This window comes from Nicotiana tabacum, chromosome 23 (assembly GCF_000715075.1).
Source record: "Nicotiana tabacum cultivar K326 chromosome 23, ASM71507v2, whole genome shotgun sequence".
Taxonomy (NCBI): domain Eukaryota; kingdom Viridiplantae; phylum Streptophyta; class Magnoliopsida; order Solanales; family Solanaceae; genus Nicotiana; species Nicotiana tabacum.
Genome location: NC_134102.1, coordinates 92,598,182 through 92,622,179, shown reverse-complemented (window position 1 = coordinate 92,622,179; position 23,998 = coordinate 92,598,182). Strand labels below are relative to the sequence as shown.

The 23,998-nt window shown below is 36.4% G+C and overlaps 3 protein-coding genes across 3 annotated transcripts; 1 reads left to right on the top strand and 2 right to left on the bottom strand.

Moving 5' to 3' along the window:
- The first annotated feature begins 446 nt into the window (after window positions 1–446).
- LOC107788400 (putative N(6)-adenosine-methyltransferase MT-A70-like) lies at window positions 447–7,246 on the top strand. Its single transcript, XM_016610081.2, has 7 exons — window positions 447–1,692; window positions 2,093–2,191; window positions 2,784–2,867; window positions 2,951–3,306; window positions 4,921–5,137; window positions 5,953–6,032; window positions 6,564–7,246. Exons 1-7 carry the CDS (start codon window positions 562–564, stop codon window positions 6,841–6,843), a joined length of 2,247 nt encoding a protein of 748 aa, XP_016465567.1. The 5' UTR covers window positions 447–561; the 3' UTR covers window positions 6,844–7,246.
- A 1,185-nt stretch (window positions 7,247–8,431) lies between these two features.
- On the bottom strand, window positions 8,432–9,388 carry LOC107788399 (early nodulin-like protein 8). Its single transcript, XM_016610080.2, has 2 exons — window positions 9,107–9,388; window positions 8,432–8,980 (listed from the first exon to the last, which is right to left on the bottom strand). Exons 1-2 carry the CDS (start codon window positions 9,309–9,311, stop codon window positions 8,583–8,585), a joined length of 603 nt encoding a protein of 200 aa, XP_016465566.1. The 5' UTR covers window positions 9,312–9,388; the 3' UTR covers window positions 8,432–8,582.
- An 878-nt stretch (window positions 9,389–10,266) lies between these two features.
- LOC107788398 (uncharacterized) lies at window positions 10,267–15,166 on the bottom strand. Its single transcript, XM_016610079.2, has 8 exons — window positions 14,887–15,166; window positions 13,022–13,166; window positions 12,774–12,942; window positions 12,187–12,457; window positions 11,677–11,942; window positions 11,359–11,574; window positions 11,014–11,116; window positions 10,267–10,741 (listed from the first exon to the last, which is right to left on the bottom strand). Exons 1-8 carry the CDS (start codon window positions 15,035–15,037, stop codon window positions 10,680–10,682), a joined length of 1,383 nt encoding a protein of 460 aa, XP_016465565.1. The 5' UTR covers window positions 15,038–15,166; the 3' UTR covers window positions 10,267–10,679.
- Window positions 15,167–23,998: the final 8,832 nt, after the last annotated feature.

Below are 23,998 nucleotides of genomic sequence, written 5' to 3'. Positions count from 1 at the left end.
ATTAGTGCACGCGAAAATTAGACACCACACAAATCAACCTCTCTTGTGACATTGATGTATAAAACATCAATAAACGTAGCTACACGCTCAATTAACACATTTTGAAACGCAAGTATACAAAACCAGGAATCAAATTATTACGTTAATCCAAATTTGATAAATTGCATAACAGCATTTGATTATTGAAATTAAGTTGTTCCATGAAAGATATGTGCACATATTGAACTCTTTTGCGCCCGCACAAATGACACATGTAAAGTGGAAATAAGTGTTTTTTTTAAAATCTTAATACCTAATACCCTTGTAAAAAGGAAATTGTATTATTAAAATTAATATATATATAGTAAGTAGTATTTTCATAATATATGAAGAATAAATTAGATCTAAAAACATAAAGGTTATGTTTGCAGTTGAGTCATATAATAGGAGTGGTTAGTGTAATTTATCCTTTAAAATATTTTAAAATTATGTACAAGAATCAGCAAAAACCCCTCACAGAAACCCTTCCCACTGATAATTAAACCTCGCCATCTGAAGCTAAGATTGAAAGAAATATCAACAATGGAAACTCACTCGGACGGCACCGACGAAATCGCCGCCGTGAAGGAGCTCCGGCAACAACACGAAACCCGAATACAAACCCTACACAATGCTCAATTGGAACTCATCGCCTCTTTACAAACCCTGGTTCCCGACATCGTCTCTTCACTCGACCTCTCTCTCAAGACCATTTCGTCCTTCAATGGGAAACCATTTACCCCTTTACCCAACCCCCTCCCTAATACCCCTAACCCTAACCCTAATTTACTCGTCCCCCCGAAGATTAACCCCAATTCTAGCAGTGGTGCACCCGCAAAACCTATTTCGGAAGCTTCTGGAAGCGTTAATGAGAGGGATAAAATGGTAATTGATGAATGCGGGGGACCGTTGTCCGTCGTAAGGGCGATGGTTGCAGTGTGTTTGTTAGAGAGAGTGCCGTTTACGGCTATTGATTCGTCTACTTTGTTAAGGAAGTTAGAGAATGATCAGTCGCATACGGCTGCTGAAAAGGCGGCAATTAGGGAGCTCGGAGGGGAGTCGGGGCCAATAATGGCTGTGGAAATGGCTTTGAAATTAATGGCGGAGGATAATGCTTGTGTAGAATTGGAGAATTTTGTTGTTAGTGGAAAATCTAGGGTTATGGTGTTGAATATTGATAGGACTAGGTTATTGAAAGAGTTGCCCGAAAGTAAGCAAAATGAGGGTAGTAGTGTAAGTGGAGGTAATCGGAATAATAATAATAATAATCAGGAAATGGTGAAAAGAGGAAGTGATAATGGAGGATTTATGGGAATGGGAAGGGCAATGAGTGAAATGTGGGAGCATTCACATATGCAGGGGATGACAGCTATGTTTCCCGGCAATATGGGTCCGAGAGGTGGGCATAGAGGTATGGTGGGTATGATGGGGATGCCTAGAGGTGTTGGTGTTCCGCCTCCGATGCCTAGACCACCAATGGGGCCAAATGGTGGGTTTGTAGGAGGAGGAAATTCTATTGCTTTGAAACCTAGGACAGAAGAAGATGATATGAAGGATTTAGAGAATATGTTGAATAAAAAGAGTTTTAAGGAAATGCAAAAATCGAAAACCGGGGAGGAGTTGTTGGACCTTATTCATCGACCTACCGCTAAGGAATCTGCCGTCGCTGCAAGGGTATTGGATATTCCACCTTTATCGATTTCATCTCATCATATGCTTTGATTGATAATTTTATTGAACAAATAGATGCTGACTTCTAATATAAAGTTATCGCAGATATCATGAGCTGATTAATTTGCATTCTTTGGTACATTGCATTATGGAAATAAGTGAAACTTGCTAAGTCACAGCAATTTCGTACTTCTACTTCAATTGTAGTGTCCAAATTCATTTCTTCTTCTCCCTGACTTCGTTTTGTAGCCTTTTAGTTGAAATGGGTTCTCTTATCCATATTGATTGAATTTCCTATGTTGCTCTGCTGCACGTCTTTTCTCATCTCTTGTTTCTTTCCCAAAACTTTTGTAGCACATTATCTCATATTAATTGGTGACTTTTTATATGAATGTTATTTCAGTTCAAAAGCAAAGGTGGTTCCCAGGTGAAGGAATATTGTTCAGCTTTAACAAAGGAAGATTGTCGACGCCAATCTGGTTCCTATATTGCTTGTGATAAGGTTAGACCAAGTCATTTTAGGTGTCACTGCTTTAAATATCTTATGACAATTAGAGTTCTGAATTTGTTATTTGTTTCGAACATAGAATAGTAATCCTAACCATTAATGAAGATTGTAGATGGTGTTAATCACAATGTTATTAAAAGCCATTGCTTTGTAACGACGAAGCGATGAGAAGCTAGGGGTTGTCGCTTCATGGGTGAAGCCTGTGCTTCAAACAATGATGCGCAGAGTGATTCAAACAAGCAGCAGTCAGTTTGCATTTACAAAATATTGAACAAATCAGTATTGACCCAACGAGAAATAGTGGATTCTTTGATTCTCAACTTTGAGGAGGTGGATTGGTATCGTCATTGTAGCATATTGGAAGTCAAAATTAGTTATTTTATTGGAATTTTGATTATCATTGTACTAATTCATATATGTATGATATTTTTAATTTTCTGTAAATTTTGCACTTCCTTTAAAGAAGCATGTGCTTCAAGCTCCATGGATCCCGCCGTTTTTTTGCGTTTTCTGCCTTTTAAAAGCACTTGTTAATCATTACCTTTATTTCAGATTGATACGATAACTTTATTATGATGCATTTTAGGTTCATTTTCGGCGAATAATTGCTGTGCATACTGATGTCAACTTAGGTGATTGCTCTTTTCTTGATACTTGCCGTCACATGAAGGTAATTTCCATGACTAACTTGTTTACCCAAGGATTTGCTTTTATCTGCTGGAAATAGATTAATTACACTCATCTTATTGGCAGACATGCAAATATGTCCATTATGAGCTTGACTCGACACCAGATGTATCACCCCTGATGATGGGAGCAGCTACCTTGCCCCCTCCGAAGCCTTTGAAGCCTCAGCGTGCTCATTACTGTTCAGAAGTAGAGCTTGGTGAACCACAATGGATTAATTGTGACATACGGTCATTTAGAGTGGATATTTTAGGGCAGTTTGGAATTATAATGGCTGACCCACCATGGGATATTCATATGGAATTGCCTTATGGGACAATGGCTGATGATGAAATGCGCACTCTAAATGTCCCTGCACTGCAAACTGATGGTCTTATATTCCTTTGGGTGACTGGACGTGCCATGGAGCTTGGGCGGGAATGGTTAGAGTTCTTCCCTCTATCTCAATCTATAAAACATCTTCTCTGCTATGTGATAACAAAAGTAGACAGGTATAGCTTGACTTAGATGTGTACAATCTGTAGTATGACGCTGCATAACATGGAAGGCTCTTTGATAGTTTGTTCTGTGAAATGTCATTATTATTAGTGAGTGACTTGACTATCATTCTTGTGGAACATCATTATTAGTGGTGATAACATAATTCTTAGCTTTTTTGGTTGTTGAAATGATGTAAGTAATGGGGATCCTATAACAATGGGGCATAGGCTAAAAAAGCATTTCTTTTCTTTCTTCCAATTGTTTGTGTTGCAAACAAATAAATAAATTGAAGTGTATCTCTCCATTAACTTAAAATCTTTTTTTAATGATGATGGTGTCCGTGCTAGTATGCGTCCACCTCGACTATTCCACTGTGTACATACTACCTCCCACTAGCACCGATAGTAACTCAGCCCATCAAAGTTTAGGCAGATCATGAGAAGGAATCACATAGTTTATTTTGTTTCTTCTAGAACTTGAACCCAGGTCTCCAAGGTTCTCTAATAACTTAAACTTCTAGATGAAATGTTCATACATTTCAATTATTTATCATGAAATCACGCCCAATCTTTGGCGAACCTATTCTCACACAATCAGCATTAAGGTCTATGTGTGAACCCCCAATACCGGCTTACACGTACGAGAGGGTAGGTAGTATCTCACATTGGATATAAAAAGGCAGACAAAATGGTCCATAAATGTGCTGGGACACTCACCTCTTACCTTAAGTTTTGGATGATTGGTCAAACAATTAAATGTGGTACTAGATGAGGCAGAGGTCCTAGATTTGAGTCTCGCTGAGAGCCGTCATCAAATATATTATGTGCTTGGAACAAGAGTTAGGTCCACATGTGAGGAGGTGTTTTTGCAAACAAATAAATGAAAGTGTCCCCTTTTTGTTTTTGTAATCATTGCATCCTCTTGGTGCAAGCAATATAACTTCTTGCTTCTTAAAAAAAAAAAACCCTTCTCTAATAGCTTAAGCTTTTAAAGAGAGGGTCACACAATTCAATAATTTAACAGTTTGGAACAAGTTTGAGATTACTTGATTTATCCAAAAAGAAAAAAATAATATCAGAAGATGCATAGTTACCTTATAAAAATAAAAAAAAATATCAAAAGATGCATAGTTGATTGTCACAAAGCCAGTCACTAACAACTGCTTGTTGGCTACTACTTATTTGTATTGTCGCAATACCATCTGTTCAAGAGTTGTTTCTGTCATGATGATGGGCTTAGAGTTTGCTATGTATCGGTAGTAATTTCAGTGGTAAAAGAGAGCCTGAGATATGAATTGTTAATTACTGAATAGGCTAGTCGGAATGTTTCTTTAAATTATTGAACCAAGCACTAGAAGCTTATTTAAAAAAATACATAGGAGCTTGCGTTGTTAACCTTGGGGCAAATTTTACTTGTTCTAGTTTGTGGTGAAGTTGAGAGAACTCTGAAGACTCACGTCATCATTTGGTTTTATGTTTTAAAATTATGTAATTCCTGCTCTGTGAATAAAAAAGTTATGACTGCTAAGTTCCATTACATTGATACCATTCTTGCAGTTTAGAACTTTGGGGTTACAAACGTGTTGAGGAAATCATTTGGGTTAAGACCAATCAACTTCAGCGAATCATCAGAACTGGTCGGACAGGCCATTGGCTCAATCACAGCAAGGAACACTGCCTTGTTGGAATAAAGGGAAATCCAGAGGTAAACAGGAATATTGATACTGATGTCATTGTAGCAGAGGTTCGGGAAACGAGTCGTAAGCCAGATGAGGTGAGAAAAATTTAGATTCTTCTATTCTTTTCGGAAAAGAAAAAAAGAGCTAGAAACTGAAAGCTTCAAAGCGCAGACACGTTTATTGGTGTTCATGCAATAGCCTAATTTTATAAAATGTCTGTACTCTTAGGGCTCGTTTGGTACAAGGGATAAGGAATAATTAATACCGGGATTAAAGTTGAGATGAGTTTATCCCACGTTTGGCTGGGATAAAATCGCGGTATAACTAATCCTGGGATTAGTTATCCCGGGATTGTAGTGTTATTTTTATCCTTATGGGAGGGTGGGATAACAATACCAGGATAACTAATCCCGGGATAATTAATCCTAGGATAACTTGTTTCCCAACCCTTAGTGTTACGTTAAGTTTAGTGGTCGTGATTCTATGTTACTCCTTCCGTCCCAATTTGTTTGATATAGTTCGGATTTCAAGAGTCAAACCCAATTTGTTTGATACAATTTGGATTTCAAGAGTCAAACCCAATTTTTTGAAACAATTCGGATTTCAAGAGTCAAACGAGTTTTTTCTCTGACCACGGTTTTTTGCATATGCCTTTTGAATATTTTGAATTGTTAATTATCGTGACTTATAGTACTTTTTATGTAGTTTTCAAATATGTAATTTTTATTTCAAAAAACTTTAATATTCTATGTTCGAATTCATGGTCAAAATTAAGAAGTTTGACTCTTGAAATCCGTATAACAAATTGGGACGGAGGGAGTACTCTTTTAGCATCTATTCTTATTTTTTCTTGATACTTTGCCCTGTTGTTGGGTTATACATAAACTATGCTTTTGCTTTGACATGTTAGATGTATCCTTTGCTCGAAAGAATTAGTCCAAGGACAAGAAAGTTGGAGTTATTTGCTCGGATGCACAATGTTCATGCTGGGTATGCATTTCTTGATCTACTTGCTATTCTTCAACTGAAAGTCTGAAACTATTAAACATGGTTTTAAGAATGTTGCACCCGCACAATCACATATGGAGGGAACTGATTTGGGCTTCTAACTTCTACTAATAATTTATGTTCTTGATTTAAAGTACTTCCTCTATCACATCTTAGAACATAATAATATGATCCTACCATATGTGATGTCAAAAATTAGTCCTTTCTGCTTGAAATATTAGGTTTGTGGGTCAGTGTTAGTACAATAGAAGAAAGTCTTTTTTTCTTTTTTAATTTTAAAAATAAAAGCTTGATAATATCCCCATATTTAGTGGAATACTAATTAATTCTCTTCTCTTGTATGTTCTTCCCAAAAAAGAAAACAGAGATTCTCACGAGTTTTTTGTTAGTGAAGAGAGTAATTAGTAAACATCATTAGACATCATTCGTAGAGAAATGACTTAATATCATCATATTTTTCCATTGCACTTAGTTAAGATAAATTCTCAATATAACGATCCATAAATGTATCAGGTGGATGGCACTTGGAAACCAACTACAAGGGGTACGATTAGTTGATGAAGGGCTTAGGGCGCGGTTCAAGGCTGCATATCCAGATGTGGAGGTGCAACCTGCATCACCTCCAAGGGCGTCCGCAATGGAAGTAGATTCAAATTCTAATCAAATGAGGAATGCATTTGCAGGAGGGGAACTAAAGACTGCAGGGACCCAGTTCGCTGAGGCCACAGCTTCAGAGGCAGCCTGTGCAGCTGAAGGAAAAGCAGTAAAAAGCGATGTGGAGATGGCAAGCTAATAACTTTGTTTCAAGAACTAGTTATTTTCCTGTAACACTTGGTAGTCCACGTAGTTTTGCCCTGCCTATTTCTACCTGTCTCCGACAAGCTTTTTGCAAATGGGTGTGGAGTATTACTTCCATTAAGATTTTCGGGTGGCAGGACGAGTCACAATGTGCCTTCATTAGCCCATAAAAAAGAGCCTAACAGCAGTCTTAAGAATAGTAGGTTGATAGAATGTAATACTCCCTTGTTTGTTGTTTGCTGAAGATTAGGTATTGTGTCATATACATTTAACTTGTTAGGACATGTATCCCTGAGTGAGTGGCTGCCCTGACCTGAGTGTTGGGTTGCAAGTGTAATCTACGTCATAGCTCAAGAATGATCAGACACCTACTCTTTTTCTGGCTACTGCAGTTTACCACTTTTCTGTATGGTTTTCCATTGGAAGCACTCAACTGAACCCCTCCTAGTGTTGACACCCAGATTACTTAGTTTTAACTGGGTCAATATTAAATTATATAAAAAGTTATTTTTATGAGTAATGTTCAATTGTAAAAAAAATTGGGATATGATTTTGGGTGTACAATTTGACACTCATATCATTTTATTTTTCTTTTGTTTTCCTTGATCTTGAATCTTACTAATTTTGAAGTGCATTTTTTTTTAATTTAATGTTTTGTTTAAATCTTGTTTAACTAAACAAAGTCATGAAACTTTATGTAAACAACACATGTAATTTTTTTTGTTCATATTATAACACAAACTGCAAATGACATTTCGCCAATTTATATATCCAAGTTTAAATCCTTCATCACTTATCTTGTGGGTTTAATAAAGATTTTCAATTCAACAACCCCTTGGTGCCTTTTCACGAGGAAAGTGCAAAGTGTTGTCGGCGAATTGCTGGCTACAGCTAGCATGCATATGCTACAATAACATTATAATTGTAATATTGGGCACCAATGTTTTGTCTTTTTGAGTTACTATTAAACTTGTGAAATGCTTTTCTTTTCTCGGAAAATGTTAAAAGAGGCAAGTCTTGAAATCTTCAAAGTCCAGTGCTATGATGGTTATTGGATTGTCTCGTGGGGTTTTTGCCTTTTTTGGAGCTATAGCCTCGCACCTCCATCCAACTATTTCTCTCATATAAATATATTTTATTCTATTTTAGTTTTTCTTAGGGGGTGACGCGAAGATATAAGGAAAATAAAAGTGAAGATAAAAGCGAGTTACAGAGGTTAGGTTAGTGTACCAAGCTGCCCATAGTTACTAGATTTTGCTCAATCTTAAAATTTGTACTTCCTATTGTTGTACTTCGTATTGTTCTCCTTTATTTTTTCTTTTATTCCCTCGAACCTTACTGTCCAGAATTAACTTTAACTTTTTTTAGATGGCACTTGACTGTACCGTTATTCATAGATTCTACTTTTTTCCCCTTTTCCTTTTCCATATATACTGGGGCATAGATTTAAAAATTATGACAACCAACACAGGAAAAAAAAATTGAAACTGAAAAAGCAGGAGAGAGAATTATTCCCTTAGATGTCTAAAGAGAATGAGATCGATGAGACACAAATATTGATTATAGTACAAGAAACTCAATAATTTTTCTCGAGGGGAAAGCTCCCCCAATAAACTCATCATCATGAATGATCTTTTCACAAAATTAACATACAAAGTAAATAGAATGGCTCAATACAACAAAAAATATGAATTAAATCTCAAAATGTGCTGTTCCAAATGTAGTATTATTTCTCTAAAAAATGGTGCTTCCTAGAAGCAGCGAGAGAAACACTGATCCAATGGCAGCAAAAATAGAGATCTGTAATTTCCCAGAAGATGATTGATTAGCAGATTGGACAGGAATTGAGCCAAAAACAGTAGGGTAAGCAGGTGAATCTGCAGATGGAGCAAAAGCAGGCGAATCTTCTTCATAAGTTGTTCCATTTCCTCCTGGTATTGAAATGTGTAGTTTCTGTAACTTTTCACAGTGTCCTTCTGCTCCACTTGTGAAGTAAAATTCCCCAGGTTTTGTAATGTTGAATAGAGAATTTCCATTGTTCATGTACAAGATTGGATTTTTAAGGTTGCAACTATTGTAATTCGCTTTCGTCACTTGTATTACTGAATCTTCACTTGGTGGGTACAAAAACACTGCAAAAAAAAAATTAAAAAAAAATGATTAATTCAAAAACCAGATTGATGGGGTTGAATATTTTATTAAAGGGTATGTAAGAATGGGAAAATCTTGAAGATCTGAACAAGAAATGGGAGGCTTACTGATTGAATCTCCAATCTTGAAGACATGATTCTTGGACCATTTGGTATAGACATCTTTATTTGCAGAAGAGGGTACATTCCAAGCACTTAAATCTCCAACTTTGTACTGATAACACAACACTTTGGTTTGTATTAACATTAATAGAAAGAACTGAAAAAGAATGTACGAAGAATGGTACTTTCTTGGAATTCTAAGAGTAGCCATAACTTGCGCAACTGTCTCTCTTCACTCTTTGTTTCCCTTTTGTCAAATTTGAGTGTAAATACACACGCAAACTTAGAAGAAAGAAATTAGCACCTATATCACTGATTGGCACAGTGAACCAGACATGTGCAGAGTTACTAGAATGCCCTTTGTCTTTTTCCATAATAGCATAATTACCTAAAAGAAAGCTGCTTGCCGTCAAGGGCAAAAGAGGGTCTCCAGCAAAGGAACAATTGGGTAGGGTCAATTATTTGAATAACAATGGCACATGGACAGTTGGACAAAGAAACAGTGGATGCAGCTTAACATGGGAATGGAAAGGATTAGAGCAGGAAATGGTTCCTCAGTTTGCATATTATTTTAGTTTATACAACATGTCACCATGTGCCTTGTGCCCTTACCATTATTTATTTCAGTTTTTATTTTTATTTTTTTTGGTTAACAATACCTATGTTTCAATCCAAGGTAAGTTAATGTCAATGCTATAAATCTTTATTATTCATTCGCTCCATTTAAGCTATTTAGTCAACACAAGAACCAAAAGAAAAATAACACACGCTGAGATTCCATTTTTACACAAACCCTTCATTTTTGGGGATCCCAAATGGCCAATTCTAATTGTTTAATGAAATGGTAAGTTATAATTAGTTAAACAGTGATAAAAGTCAACCTATATGTGACGTAGACTAGCACATTATCTACAAATATACAGCATAAAAGTATGAATTTTTGCTGCACCATTGGTTTGTTCATTTGCAAAGTTTTGGTCAACATTTTAGGCCCTTCTTTTGGTTTCTTTTTTGGCACCTTAGAATGTAACTCCTTACTCTTTTCCTAGAAAAACTCAACCTTACTCTAATCTTCTTCCTTGTTGCTTCATTGCTTGTTTTAATTTCTTCAAGTTAAGCGTCTATCTTGCTTAAAATTATTGCCAGGACATTTGCTATACCAACATGTAAAAATGAGTATTACTCAAGAGTAAATATAATAGCACTAGGCAAACAGCGTCTTCTACATATCATAGACATACTTATAAATGAATTAAAGAAAAACCAAAATGGCATATATGCTTTTACATTATCAGAAAAAACAAGCAATGCAGTGTAGCAATGCTGCATCAGCTTTCATAGATTGATAGAAGGATACTCCTTTTCTCACAGTTGCAAAATCTACTTGTTGCATGAAGATTCAACTATGACGTGAACCCGAGTCATGAGCTCAGGAAGGTAACTTCTTCGACGAGAAAAACCCACTGGTGTAGTATTTCATAAGCAGTACCCTATTGATTTTTTGTTTTTTTTGTATAGAGAACTGATAGTTGTTCTGCATAATCTTGCTGAATTAATTCATCCAGCGACTTGCATCAACTTAGGCATTTAGGGGTGCGGTTTCCATTTCTCTTTCCTTGTGTGTTGCCCAATCTTGAGGTTCTGCAAATGCATCAACCAAAGAAAAATCTTATATCCGTGTCAACTATCGGATAGTTAACCCTTCAACAAACCTCGGGACACAGATCTGACCTACTAAAATGAGTATTATCGTTTGATGAAGACAAGGAACATTGCCCCCAAAATCTATATCCTATAACAGAGTTAACTATCTTTCACATAATCTCATATCTACAGTGATGAATCATTCGTTGCGCTAACTTTCTATCAAACTCGCAGTAAGAACTATAAAGACAATTGGAAGCTGTTCTTACTCGACTTTTCAGCAATAACAGAGAGGCGTTTCTGCAAGACTGATGCCACAAAGAGGAAAATAGAGCACATGCCAAACATAACAGTTATTGGAAATGCGTCAACCTGAACAAAAGAAAAATGGATTAGTAATCATATAAAGAGCAATCTTTGTATGAGGATATACATCACATATTGTGTGTGCCTTTGTTACTTAGCACTGCCTGCCACAACACAAGGTATAAACTAGTATCTTTTTTTCTTAGAGCTACCCTGCTTAAGATTACATAATATATAAGTACAATAATAAGTAAATGATACAATATTACTTAGGTTGGTGTAACAGTTAGATTGGAAAGAAAACTCACGTTGTACAACACAACGCATACAAAGATATTGAGAGGAATGCGGAAAAAGTTCATGATTGTGCTCCTAGCCTCCTCAGGAATGTACTGGGACCTCATTTTCATTATAGAAGGCCAAAATATTCCAACACAAGCCTCAAATGCACAAAATCCAAGAAGCTGAATGCAGCCAGAAAAAGAAATGCCTCCACCTTTTTCATTAGCAGGTGTCACCAAGAACTGTTTAAAGTGAAAAAGACGTAGTGGAGTTAGTGAGAAAAAATAGAATTATGACACCTGCAGTAATGTTTAATAAAATCAACCCCTGGGATTCTTTCTTACACTTGTGAAGACAGGGATACAGAGACAGACAGCAGATACTGCAAAAACAATCTGCATATAGCTTTCAACTTTGAGAGATGAGCGAGCCAGTAATCGAGATGCAAGGGAGCTGCCCAACATTGAAGACAACATGAAAGTTGCAAAGATGAAGCCATGAGGAATCTCCTCTGAATTAGGGCTCAGAGCAGGAGTCCACAGGAATACGAAAGTATACATCGAACCTTCGAATAGTGACTGTATAGCACCCAACAGTGCAATTTTCTCATCTGATTACATAAGAGAAGAACTGTTAGAGAAGCTTCACAAATATACTACAACGCAAAAAAGCTTTTCCAACTGTACTATCTATGTTGGAAAACCGTCGAATAACACAAGTCAAGGAAGAATCAAAAAGTCTCTCCATTGCATTATAATCAGTTCTTTCTTTTACTAAAACATCCTATGATATACTCGTCCGCAGAGATGAAATAAGGTCAGAAGAAGGGAGCAAAGCTAAAATTTGAAAATTACCAGAAGCAATTGCCACAGCAGCACCCTTGAATTGGGTAAGTAAGTCTTTGTTTTCTGAAGGGTCACCAAAATTCTCAGTCCAAGATGACAGTATAATGATCATACCAATAGCAAGGAAGCATGAAGCAGCATCAAAAGGAGAAACAGGACCCAAATTTAGTGTGTCCACAAGAACATTTCCAAATAGCCCGGACAAAATAGCCACAAGACCATTGCCAAGAAATATTGCTTTTGAGAATGTTAATGATAGCCATTGTTGATCAAAACCCCTCTGCAAGATAAGATACAAAATCAAATTCATTGAAAGAGGAATACATCAGAGAACATGATGGTACATGATACTACCATCAGATATGAGTGAACTAAGGATACACATTCTTAGTTGTAGATGGCTTTTTGATGTATAATGTATACTTAAGTAAGAATAGTTTGCTGCTTTATTACAGAAGAATGAAACTAAAAATTCTTACAAATAATAACTTTCTAACCCCAAAAAATTAATAATAATTGATAGTGGAATGTGTCTAATCGTTGGCAGGGATCTTAAAAGAACACCAAGGTAAGTCATCATAAAAGAATTTAAGCACCTTATTATGCTCTGCGACAAGCCAAGACTCAAAGGCTGAGAAAAGGAGAGAGGTGGCAATTCCTCCTAATATACGGCCCAACATCAAAATTTTGTACTGAGGAGAATGTTTGGTGATACAGCTCAAAATGTAAGTGATGCAGTACGTGACACAGGCCCGCTTTCGGCCCCTAGAAAAAATTTGAGTGTGATTGTAACGCTCAAAATTAAAAAGAAAAGCATTCAATTAACAAAATATAGCGGGCATACTGTTTGTCTGCCAAGGATCCAACAATTGTTCCAAACAGCATGGAAGATCCAAAGCCAGCAATAAAGAGATGGCCAATCTCACCCTTCCCATATCCATATGTTGTGTAAAGGTAGTAGACATACGGACCCTGCAGCCAATCACCAGCTATTGCCAGAAAAGGATATCAGTGACTTAAGGGGCTAGAAATTGCAGTCTCTGCATGATCAACAGTATACATGTATAGACAGACGCATGATATAAAGATAAGCAAACACATACACACACCCACACAACTAACAATCATGATGCCATTATGGAAAAAGAGGAGAAACTCGTTATTCACCGAGTTTATATGTCCACGTGGTAAGCTTGTATCAATAAGATGAGAAACCAAGCAATTAATATATTGATAATTTCTTTCTTTTTGCAAAATTAAAGCTTTTATATGACCTTCATTATACTCAAGAGAAAGTTCATTTATTCATTCCCTTTCTTCTTAGAGAGACTGGTTCTCCAATTTAAGATCATGTGTGCTTTGAACCACTAATCTCATCTTGTGTGCCAAATTCAGCACAAGCTAATCGATTTAAAGGTTGTAAAGTGGATTCTTCAGTGTTCCACAAACAATCTTTCTTGCGTTAGTACAGTTTTATAAATCCTAATCTTTAAAGCATGTTTGCTATGGAGTATGGATTAAGAATCAAAATTACCCTTTGCCCCATAGAAAATTTATCAGCACACTTTTTTACAAACTTGCAAACATAATTTCATTCACTTTTACCTAACTTCAGAAAATAGTAGAAACAGCTAATACAATCTCAGCTAATACAATCTTTATAAGATATGAGACAAGCCACACTTGGAAGTCACAGTAAAGCACCTACTCCCCGTTACTGAAAAATCATGGTTTATTTGACCAATATGGGAAATTGTAAAGTTAAGAACCCAAGTGTAATATTCAAAAAACTAAAAAGCAAACGACTAAAAATAAAATCTAAACGAATTCTGGTTGTTGAAGAAGCATGAAATAAGTGCATGATCTAATGGCCAAGGCTGAGGTATCATAAACTTAGAGTTATGTGTTCAATTCTCCCTGAAAGCTACGTAGCCAAGATTCGCTTATATTTTTTCCCCAAGTAATTTTGTATGTACCATTCTCCATATACCAAAACTTTCTGTTTACACCCCCCACCTCCCGGGGGGTGTTCAATTGAATCCTATTCATTTAGATATTACACCGTGCAAGTAGGGTAAAAAATTATCTTCTTCTATATATACACTGTTGGAATCATCTTTACACAAGGGAAGCTTCTAGGTATAGCATTTTTGCAGATATTTTTTTTAATCCCATATTTAGGATTCCTGCCTCCGCCACTGTTTTACACCATCCATACATGATATGTATACATATTTATACGCTTTTGATAACCCCGAAATCTGTTGTTTGGATCGGCCTCTCTATTCTTCTCCACTTAAATACTAGACTTGGTTCACTAGCTATGATCTAGCACATCCCATGCTGTACATGAAGAATTGGTAAAAAGGACCCAAAAAAGTGCAAACGCAAACAGATGCCTAACTCAAGCTATCATAACCATGATTGAAATTTTGACAAAGGAAGGATTCAAGAAAACCAACTACACTATCACATTAAATCGTTGGATCAAAAACAAAAAAATGCAATCTTTAATGGAAATTATCAAATCAAAAGCCTCAAGACCTATAAATTTTTACAAGTGAGTAATGCATTATACTGATTTTAAAAAAAATAAAGAAAAAAAATTTGCACCCAACATGAATGAATATACAAGAATGTCATTGCTTATAAAAGAGTTTCAAAATAGGGTAATGCATTAGAAAAAGAAAAAGAAAAAAAGGAAGATACCCATCATGAGAGAATAGACAAGGATGTAATTGTTCTTGAAAGAATTGAAAGCAGGTGAGGTTGTTATTCGATCTTTGCTTGTTTTGCTAAGCTCCAATGCAGCTACTACTGCACTCAATGCCCCAAACACCAGAAAGTAAAACGCTTCCATTTTTTCTTCTTCCTTGTTAGATCAAAGAGAAATGGATCTGCTGGGGTACCCTTTTAATAGAAGAAGAAGAATAAGAAAATGGGAGAGAGAAGAAAGAATGCTAGTGTTTGTTAAAAGGAGAAAATGACCACTCACCTATGGATGGGATAGATTCGGGTTAAACTTTGGACGGGTTAGTGGATTTGGGCTAAAATTTAAGCAGTTCAAATTTGACAGTAGAAATGACACCAAGTAGCCACTCTAAAGGGCTGCTATTTAGGAATTAGCCAATAGATCTTGAATTTTAGTTTTCAGTTCATTTTTTTGGAACAAAAATGTCCCGATGTTAAGATTTTTAGTTTAAAATTTCATAACAAAATAAGTATTGGCTAATCTCTCAATAGCATTCCTGAGAATGACTATCTTTGCACTTGCCCTAATTTGATGCACTGAGCACTTTTAACGGCCTGATGGGTCCATGTAGCCTGTCCAATGCATCCATGACGGGCATATTTAGTGTCGCTATTTGGGTTAACTCTTCAAATTGTACGTACTAGAAGAATTAACTCAAACAACCGCCCACCCAATGCCTTCGGAACTTATTCAGCACCGATTACATGTTTATACATGTTTATACCTGACACTACTACAAAAAAGGGCTTTAGCGGCATTAGAAAAGGCTTTTAGCGGTAATAAATATTGCCGCTAAAATATTTACTAGCTATTAAGTTTTGGCCGTTGTACATGGGTCGCTAAAGCTTTTAGCGGCCATTTATAAAAATGTCGGTAAAGGCAGTCTCAATTGCCGCTAAAAGGCGTAATATTTTGCGACAATTGTTTAGCGGTCATTATATTGGCCACTATATTCATTCTAGAGATGGGTTAGTTTTCACCTTTAGCGTCCATTATATTGTCGGGAAATTTATTTTAATTGCCGCTAAAAGTCATATCTTTAATGGCAATTGTTTAGCGGCCATTTTAATGGCTACTAATTTTGTCCCAAAAATGACTTAATTTGCACCTTTAGCTTTTTTTTCTATTGCCGGTAAATTCAATTAATAGTCGCTAAAAAGTAACCCTTTCAGCGGCAAATGAAGAATAAAATTTATCGCCGCAAAGAATATGAAAGTTTTAACAGCAATTGTAATGTTTTGTCTAGTCTTATTGACATCCTTTATTTGTTGCTGTCAAAATTATCTTTCAAGTGACAAATGCTAACAAAGATATTACTATTAATTCATAAAATAAAATTGTAATATCAAGAAAAATAAAAGAAAAAAATATTCCATAGTATGAATGTATCAGTGAAAAGGATAAAAAATTACATTGTTTAAACTAAACAATTAATGTCATTGTATTTAATCCTATCAAATACAGACAATAATAAAATAGTATATGCATAGCCCTCAAACAATTTCTGCAACTCTTCATCCTATTGAAATCCTTCCATGCTAAATTTTCAAACTTCATTGGCATAACCTGAAATAATAAAATAAGTGAATGTCAAAAGAAAAATTTGAATGTGAATCAGAAAAATCGTGAGTCTACATCTAAAATATACAGTGAAAGTAGTCCATCTTGATCAACTGAGCTATTTCCTTAACCATGTTATTCATTTAAGTCGGTCCAGTCAATTCCAAATTTTAAATTCAACCTATGCAGACTGAGAGGCTATATTATCTCATCTTCAGTAACTGTTGGTGGAACGACTATATGACTAACCAAGCTATTAGTACTCACATGAATGGTCATAGGGGTCAAGACAAAGAGATTGTTGAGGTTAAAAGCAAATCCAACAAGAATGAACCAAGTTGGTACTTCTCAGCAACAGACACAGCCTTCCAAGGAAGCACGTATCCAAAAGAACAATAGCTTAAGATCTCTAATACTAGATGTTTTCTAGATTTGCTTCTAATATACAAATCAATGGCAAGATTAAAAAGTTTTTAAGCCAATATGACATCCTATGGAAACGTAACAACAAACCTAGACCTCAATTCCAATTAGCTAGTATATCGCCTATATCAATTTCTCCTATTCTTCTGCCAACAATTTTTACGAGAGGGAATAATAATATTCATAGGTGCTGCTAGAACCTTAAGATTGAACATCTCAACCAATTCAGATAGAAGGTTTTTATCAAGTTATTACAACATTTTTCAACATCCTGTAGCAACTTGGAATTCCTATTACATACTAACAGAAGTCTTTTCTCTCCTCTTTTGAGCATAATTGAAGTCTACATTAAAGTTACATCCTAAACTTCCCTCCAACTTATTATATCCCACTCACCCGGGCTTTCTACATCACCCTCCCTTGAGCTTACCAAATTACAATCCAACCACCAATTAGAAGTAAGGATATTGATTGCACTACATTAGCGACTCGAAATAAAATCAAACTGGTGCAAAACACAATTCGCAACATATTGAGCATAATTCAAAAGAGGAGTACCATGTTGACATATTCAAGTATAAGAGCAATACCATGAGAAGATGGAGTATTTTCACCAATACTATGATTCCCTTGTGCTTGTGGTACTCGTTCATGGCCACTGTTGGCATCACGGACCTGATCAATATTAGCACGTTGGATAACATTAATTTAATAAGACTAAAGTTTCAGAACAAATGTCTAAGACTTTTGAATTTGTGTTACCTGTCCAATTGAGACTCCATTGATATTCTGAGACATATATAACTCATTAGGAGCAATTTTGCACATGACTTGTCTCATCCATGATAATTCATGCTTCATCGAACTCATTTCTTCACTTTGTTTTTCATTTAACTCCGTTAACTCTATTACCTTTTGTTCTAACCTTTTTACCTCATTAGAAGAATCATCTGGATCAATATTTCCTATGGAAGATTTACTACCCCATAGTGTAGAAGGAGTTAAACCAAGTCCCAAACCTCGAACATATCCACTTTTTTCATTTTTCAAGACTTGAGAATATACATTTCCTTCCCAAGCAACATTTTGAGGAGGATGGTCATTTAGTCTCACACTATTACTCCTCAATCTTTCATTTATCATGTCCTGATTAGAGAGAGTTGTCAAAGAAAGTAAAATCTATTCAGAAACAAGAGAAAATTGCTAAAAGAAAATACTTCTAAATTCGGACGAGATATTTTTGAGGAACTGAATATGCAAATAATATTGGTGAACCTGGATTTAATTAAAACAGATAAAATTCCAAAAATAAGAGATTAAGAAGAAATCTCACAATTGTCTTTGCAGACTCCTCATCAAGTGGTCGACCATCCTTACGTTGTTTATGAGTTAAAATAAAAATTTGTGCTCGTGTAGGCTGTATCCCATTTTCAGCCTAATACAACAAAATCAATGTCACATATTCATGATAAGGAGTTTTTAAAATATTATATTTAGTAATTTTCACATGGATACCTTCTCAGCCATCAAGGTGGCAATACTTTTGGATCCTCCAGTGTGAGGCATATTTTGCTTGGCTCTATTATTTTTATTTTCTTGTGTTCGCCTCTATCGTTGCAACATAAAAATAATATCTTATAATTTATACATAAAAACTAACCAATAAAAAATCAAAAGCAACTAAGTGTATTTTTAGGACTTATAAAGCGGATACTTAGCTTTATCAGAGAGCTAATATGAGACGAGACCAGTCCACTAATCCCTAGGTATACGACTTGGTCTATTTTTCAGTAGAGCATCTTTCGTCTTATACTTAGACGTATACTCACTTTTTAAATCACATTTATAATTTTTTCATTTCTTTCCTAGTGACTTTATCACATGCTTTTCTCCGCGCGTTGGGATAGAGAACTTCTTCTATAAAAACATAAGCAAACGTTTACAAAAAAATATCATGTATAAAGAAATCACATATTATTAGATTCATATAAGAAGAATAAGAATAATAGCACCATAACCTCACAAATTCCACCAATTTGTTATTTTCATCTTTGCCAAAACTTCTCCAATCATCTACATGTAATGGAGTTAGTTCTGGAGTTCTAGCGACAATCCCTAGAAAACTTGCCAGCTTTCTATCCTCTTTGCACTGGCCCCGCAAGTTTAGCCTCAGTTGCTAAGTGATTAATCAAGTGTACCATAACAGTAAAAAATGATGGAAGAAAGATTTTCTCTATATTAGATAGTGTTAAAGAAATCTTTTCTTCAATTAACTTTAACTCTTCCATTTTAAGCATTTTACTACAAAGAACATGAAAGAATGTGCATAGTTCAATTAAAACAGAACTCACTTTTTTATCTACTGATCTCCGTAATGCAAGAAGAAGAAGTTTTTGCATTATAACATGACAATCATGAGTTTTTAACCCGGATATCTTTCGTTTGCGAATGCAGCGAGAGATATTTGACGCATAGCCATGTGGAAACTTAGCATTTTGTAGTACTTCGTAAAATAACTCTTTTTCTGCAGATGACATTGTGAAATAAGTAGGAGGAAGATATGCCCTCCCATTAGCTCGATATTGAGGCCATAAGCTTGGTCTTATTTTCATCTCCTTCAAGTCCAATCGAGCTTATAAGTTATCTTTTGACTTTTTACCAAGGTCTAATAATGTATAAATCAAGTTATCATACACATTTTTCTCTATGTGTATCACATCAAGATTATGTCGCACCAAGTTATGCTCCCAATAAGGAAGATTGAAAAATATACTCCTCTTTTTTCATGTATTTTTTGTCACTCCACTTACCTTTTCACTCATCTGACGGAGAGTAAATTTTATGTCTCTAACTTGATTTAGAACTAGTGACCCAGATATCGGACAAGATGCAGGTCTTGATTCTTTAGTCTCATCAAATGATTTTGCATCATTTCGATATTTGTTCTCTGGCTTCAAGAAACGTCGATGGACCATGTAACATAATTTTTTTTCCATGTTTTAGCCTTCTAGATTGAGTGTTTATGTTGCAAGAAGGGCATGCAAATTGACCATAAGTGCACCATCCAGATAGATTACCATATGCTGAAAAATCATTTATGGTCCACATAAGAGCCGCTCGCATCAAGATTTGTGCGGCCGCAGTCCTAATTGTGCGGATCGCAGAAGTATTGCCTTGCGGCCGCAGTCAAAAAATGTGTGGACGCAGAAGAATGCCTCGCGGCCGCAGTTCAGAAATGTGCGGCCGCAGAACTTCAGTTCTTGCCAGATGAAGAAATCTGCGGACCGCACATGAAATTGTGCGGCCGCAGAACCTCCCGAGGGACATTTTTGTTCTAGATTTTTAGCCTTGTATAAATAGACGAGTTTCACAAAATTAGGTTAAGTTTGAACCTCTGAAGTTGCTGAAGCCATTTTTCTTTACTACTTTAGGAAGTTTTACATTGCTTTGGTCTATTTACAATAGAGTTAATCATTTTAAGCTTCCATTATGAGTTTAATTAGTTTTTTTTCCTTATTTTCTTCAAACCCCATTATGAGTAGCTAGACTTTTACTAGGGTTGTGACCCAACCCTAGTGTGTAAACCTTATGGGTATCTAATTTAATGCTTGTTTATGATTGAGTGTTGATTATTTAGCTTAGTTCATGCTTTAATTATAGAATTATTGGTTGCAAATATTAATTCATGCCTATTTGACTTAGTCTCTACTTGAGAAAGATAGACCTAATCTAGGACAACTAGGCTAACAAGGAATTAGGTCAATTGAGAGATTGATTAAACCAATTAAAGGGTTCAACCTAGAGATAGTAATAACCCGACTTGAGCTCTTATTAACTGTTTTGGGTGATACCCATTTGGTCTTGAGAAAGGCAAATGGGGCAAATTCACTCTCTGACCGAGAGATATTGAGTGGGTAATTTAGAGTTGAGAGCTATAATACACCCCAATCGACAAAACAAACATTAAAGATTTTCTCCCATTAGGCAAACACCTAGGTCATGGTCATAACCTTAGGCTTTTTATCTATTTGGAAAAAACTTACAGCAATTATCTCTAGTCTTCTTTCTTTATTTTGCAATCATTAGTGTAACATTAGAAATACAAAACAAATCCTTGTTGTGGAAGTGCAATCTAGATAATCCAATTGCTCAAATTGAAATATATACCCCTAACTCCCATCTTAGCTCCCTATGAATTCGACTCCGACTCTTAGTTGGGTTTCTATTATTGCATACGACCATTTCATATCTCTTTTGAGGTATGCTTTGGATGCCATCAATTTTTGGCGCCATTGCCGGGGAGTTAAAAATGGTGTTAGCTATATATTTGGGTGTGTTTTTAGAATATCTTATTTTCTTTCCATGTTACTAACTTGTTTGATAAATCATAGGTATAATCATGGCAAACAATGAGCTCAAAAATATTGCTTTGGGGGATGTGGACGTCGAGGATGAGCAAGTTGATGAGGCTCCTCTTGAACCTCAAGTCAATAGAAGAGGCCGAGTGCCTCATGACAATGTCCCCACTTCACCCCCACCCCCACCTCCACCACGAGCGGCTCCACACTGGGTATTACCCAATGAAGGATATGCTAGTGCAATAGTCCCTCCCCGTATTAGGGCGGGCAACTTTTAAATTATCAATGTGATGCTCACTTTGCTAGAGTAATGAAGTTTCTTCACTGGTGCTCCAATTCAAAATGCATACAAATATTTGAAGAGGTTTGCGGACACTTGTTGGGGGAGCAAACAAATAAATATCTCTGAGGATGCATTGAGGCTAAGGCTTTTTCCCTTCTCTCTACGGAAAAGCTTTAGATTGGTTGGAACGTTTGCCGAACCATTCCATTCACACTTGGGATGAGTTGGATGAAAAGTTTATTTCTATGTTCTTCTCTCCGGGGCATATGGCTACACTTCAGAATGGGATTTTGGCATTCAAGCAAGAGCCAAATGAACCACTACACTAGATATAGGAACGCTATAGAACAATGGTTAAGGAATGTCGCAACAACTATATGATAGAGAATATGATTCAACAAACTTTCTATCGTAGGATCAACACAACCAACCAATATGTAGTGAATCAACTTGCCGGTGGGAACTTCATGACTACGCCTTATGTGGAGGCATGTGAGATTTTAGATGAAATGGCAGAAACATCATCGGCATGAAAATCTCGGGCCAATGTTCCACAAGGTGATCCCAATGTGATTCACCTTCACAAAGAGTTGCATGACCATGGGCAAGCCATTGTCGAATTGACTACCACCATGAATTAATTAGCAAAGGCTCAACTTTAACAAGTGCAAAATCCTAAGCAAGTCAATGCCATGGAGGGAGAAAACATGATGGTGAACAAAAGAAGGACCAAGGGTCCACAAGCGCAACATCGAGTGGAGAATTATGTGCAAGAGGATGGTGGTTTAAATCAAGACGATTCTTATAATGAACAAGAAGAGGAGGTGCAATATGTGAAAAACTTTCAAGGGCAACGAAACAACTTCCAAGGCCCAAACCAACAACAATGACAACCTCAAAACAATCAAGGCAATTGGAATTCTAACAACCAAGAAAATTGGAGTGGTGGAAACAATCAAGGGAATTGACATAACAATAACAATCAAGGAAATTGGGCTGGCAATAATCAAGGAAATTGGGGGGGGGGGATCAAGGTAATCAGGGGTCGGGTTTTCAAAGGCCTCCGATGTATCAACAACGGAGCAACCCGCTTCCTTATCCTTCCATGGGCCAAGTTCTTCAAACAATGAGATGGGGCGTATTGAGAACATGTTCAAGAAAATGATGGAAAATAATACCGATTCGGATGCCCAACTTGCCTCACACAACACATCGATCCGCAACTTAGAAGTTCAAATGGGACAAATCTCTCAAGCTCTAAATTCTCGTCCTAAGGGGGCATTACCAAGTAACTCAGGGGTAAACCCAAGGGTGGAAATAATACAGGGCATGCCATGGCCATTACTACAAGAATTGGAAGAGGTGGGAATGCACCCACCTCATGTCAAAAGCAACTTGTGGATGATGAACAATTGGTACAAGAAGAAGAGATCCCGAACAATGTGGTGCAATCAAATGATGAAGTTCAGATTGATATTGATGATAGTGTGGAAGAGACTCAAGAGAAGGTGAATTCGTCTAGGGATCACATTATTGACATACCGAAGTCAGTAGTGCAAAAGGCTAAGGCACCATTGCCTAAGCCTCCACCTCTATACCCTCAAAGACTTTCCAAACAAAATGGCGAGAATCAATTCAAAAAGTTTATTCAAATGATGAAGAGTCTCTCATGTCTCAATTAATGTGCCATTAGTTGAAATTTTAGAACAAATGCCAGGTTATGCAAAGTTTATGAAGGATCTCGTGATGAAAAAATGGTCAATGAATTTTGAAACTATCAAAGTCACTCATCAATTGGGTGCAATTGTGCATTCAATGGATCCTAAGTTGGAGGACCCCGGTGCTTTCACGATTCCTTGTACAATTGGAAGTGTCGAGTTTGCTAAAGCTCTTTGTGATCTTGGGACAAGTATCAATTTGATGCCCTATTCGATTTTCAAGACCTTGGAATTGGGTAACCAAGACCCACCTCTATGAGATTGCAAATGGCCGATGGTACTATAAAGAGGCCTTTGGGAGTGATTGATGATGTCTTGGTTCGTGTTGATAAATTCATTCTTCCGGCGAATTTTGTCATTCTAGACTGTGAAGTTGATTATGAGGTGCCGATTATCCTTGGAAGACCTTTACTTGCTACAGGGAAGGCTCTTTATGATGTTGAAGCCGGAGAAATCACCTTCTGGGTGGGTGATGAAAAAGTGATATTTCATGTGTGTAAGTCCATGCGGCAACCAAGTAGGAGCGAGGTATGCTCTTTTGTGGACTTGGTGACCGATGTTATTATTGATGATACAAGTGCCACAATCAATGTTGGTGATATGTTGGAGGCTGTCTTGCTCAACTTTGATGATGACAAGATGGGTGACTTCATGGAATATGTGAACTCTTTGCAAGGAATGGGGTCGTACAATTATGCACCACAGAAACTATCTTTGGATCTTGAAA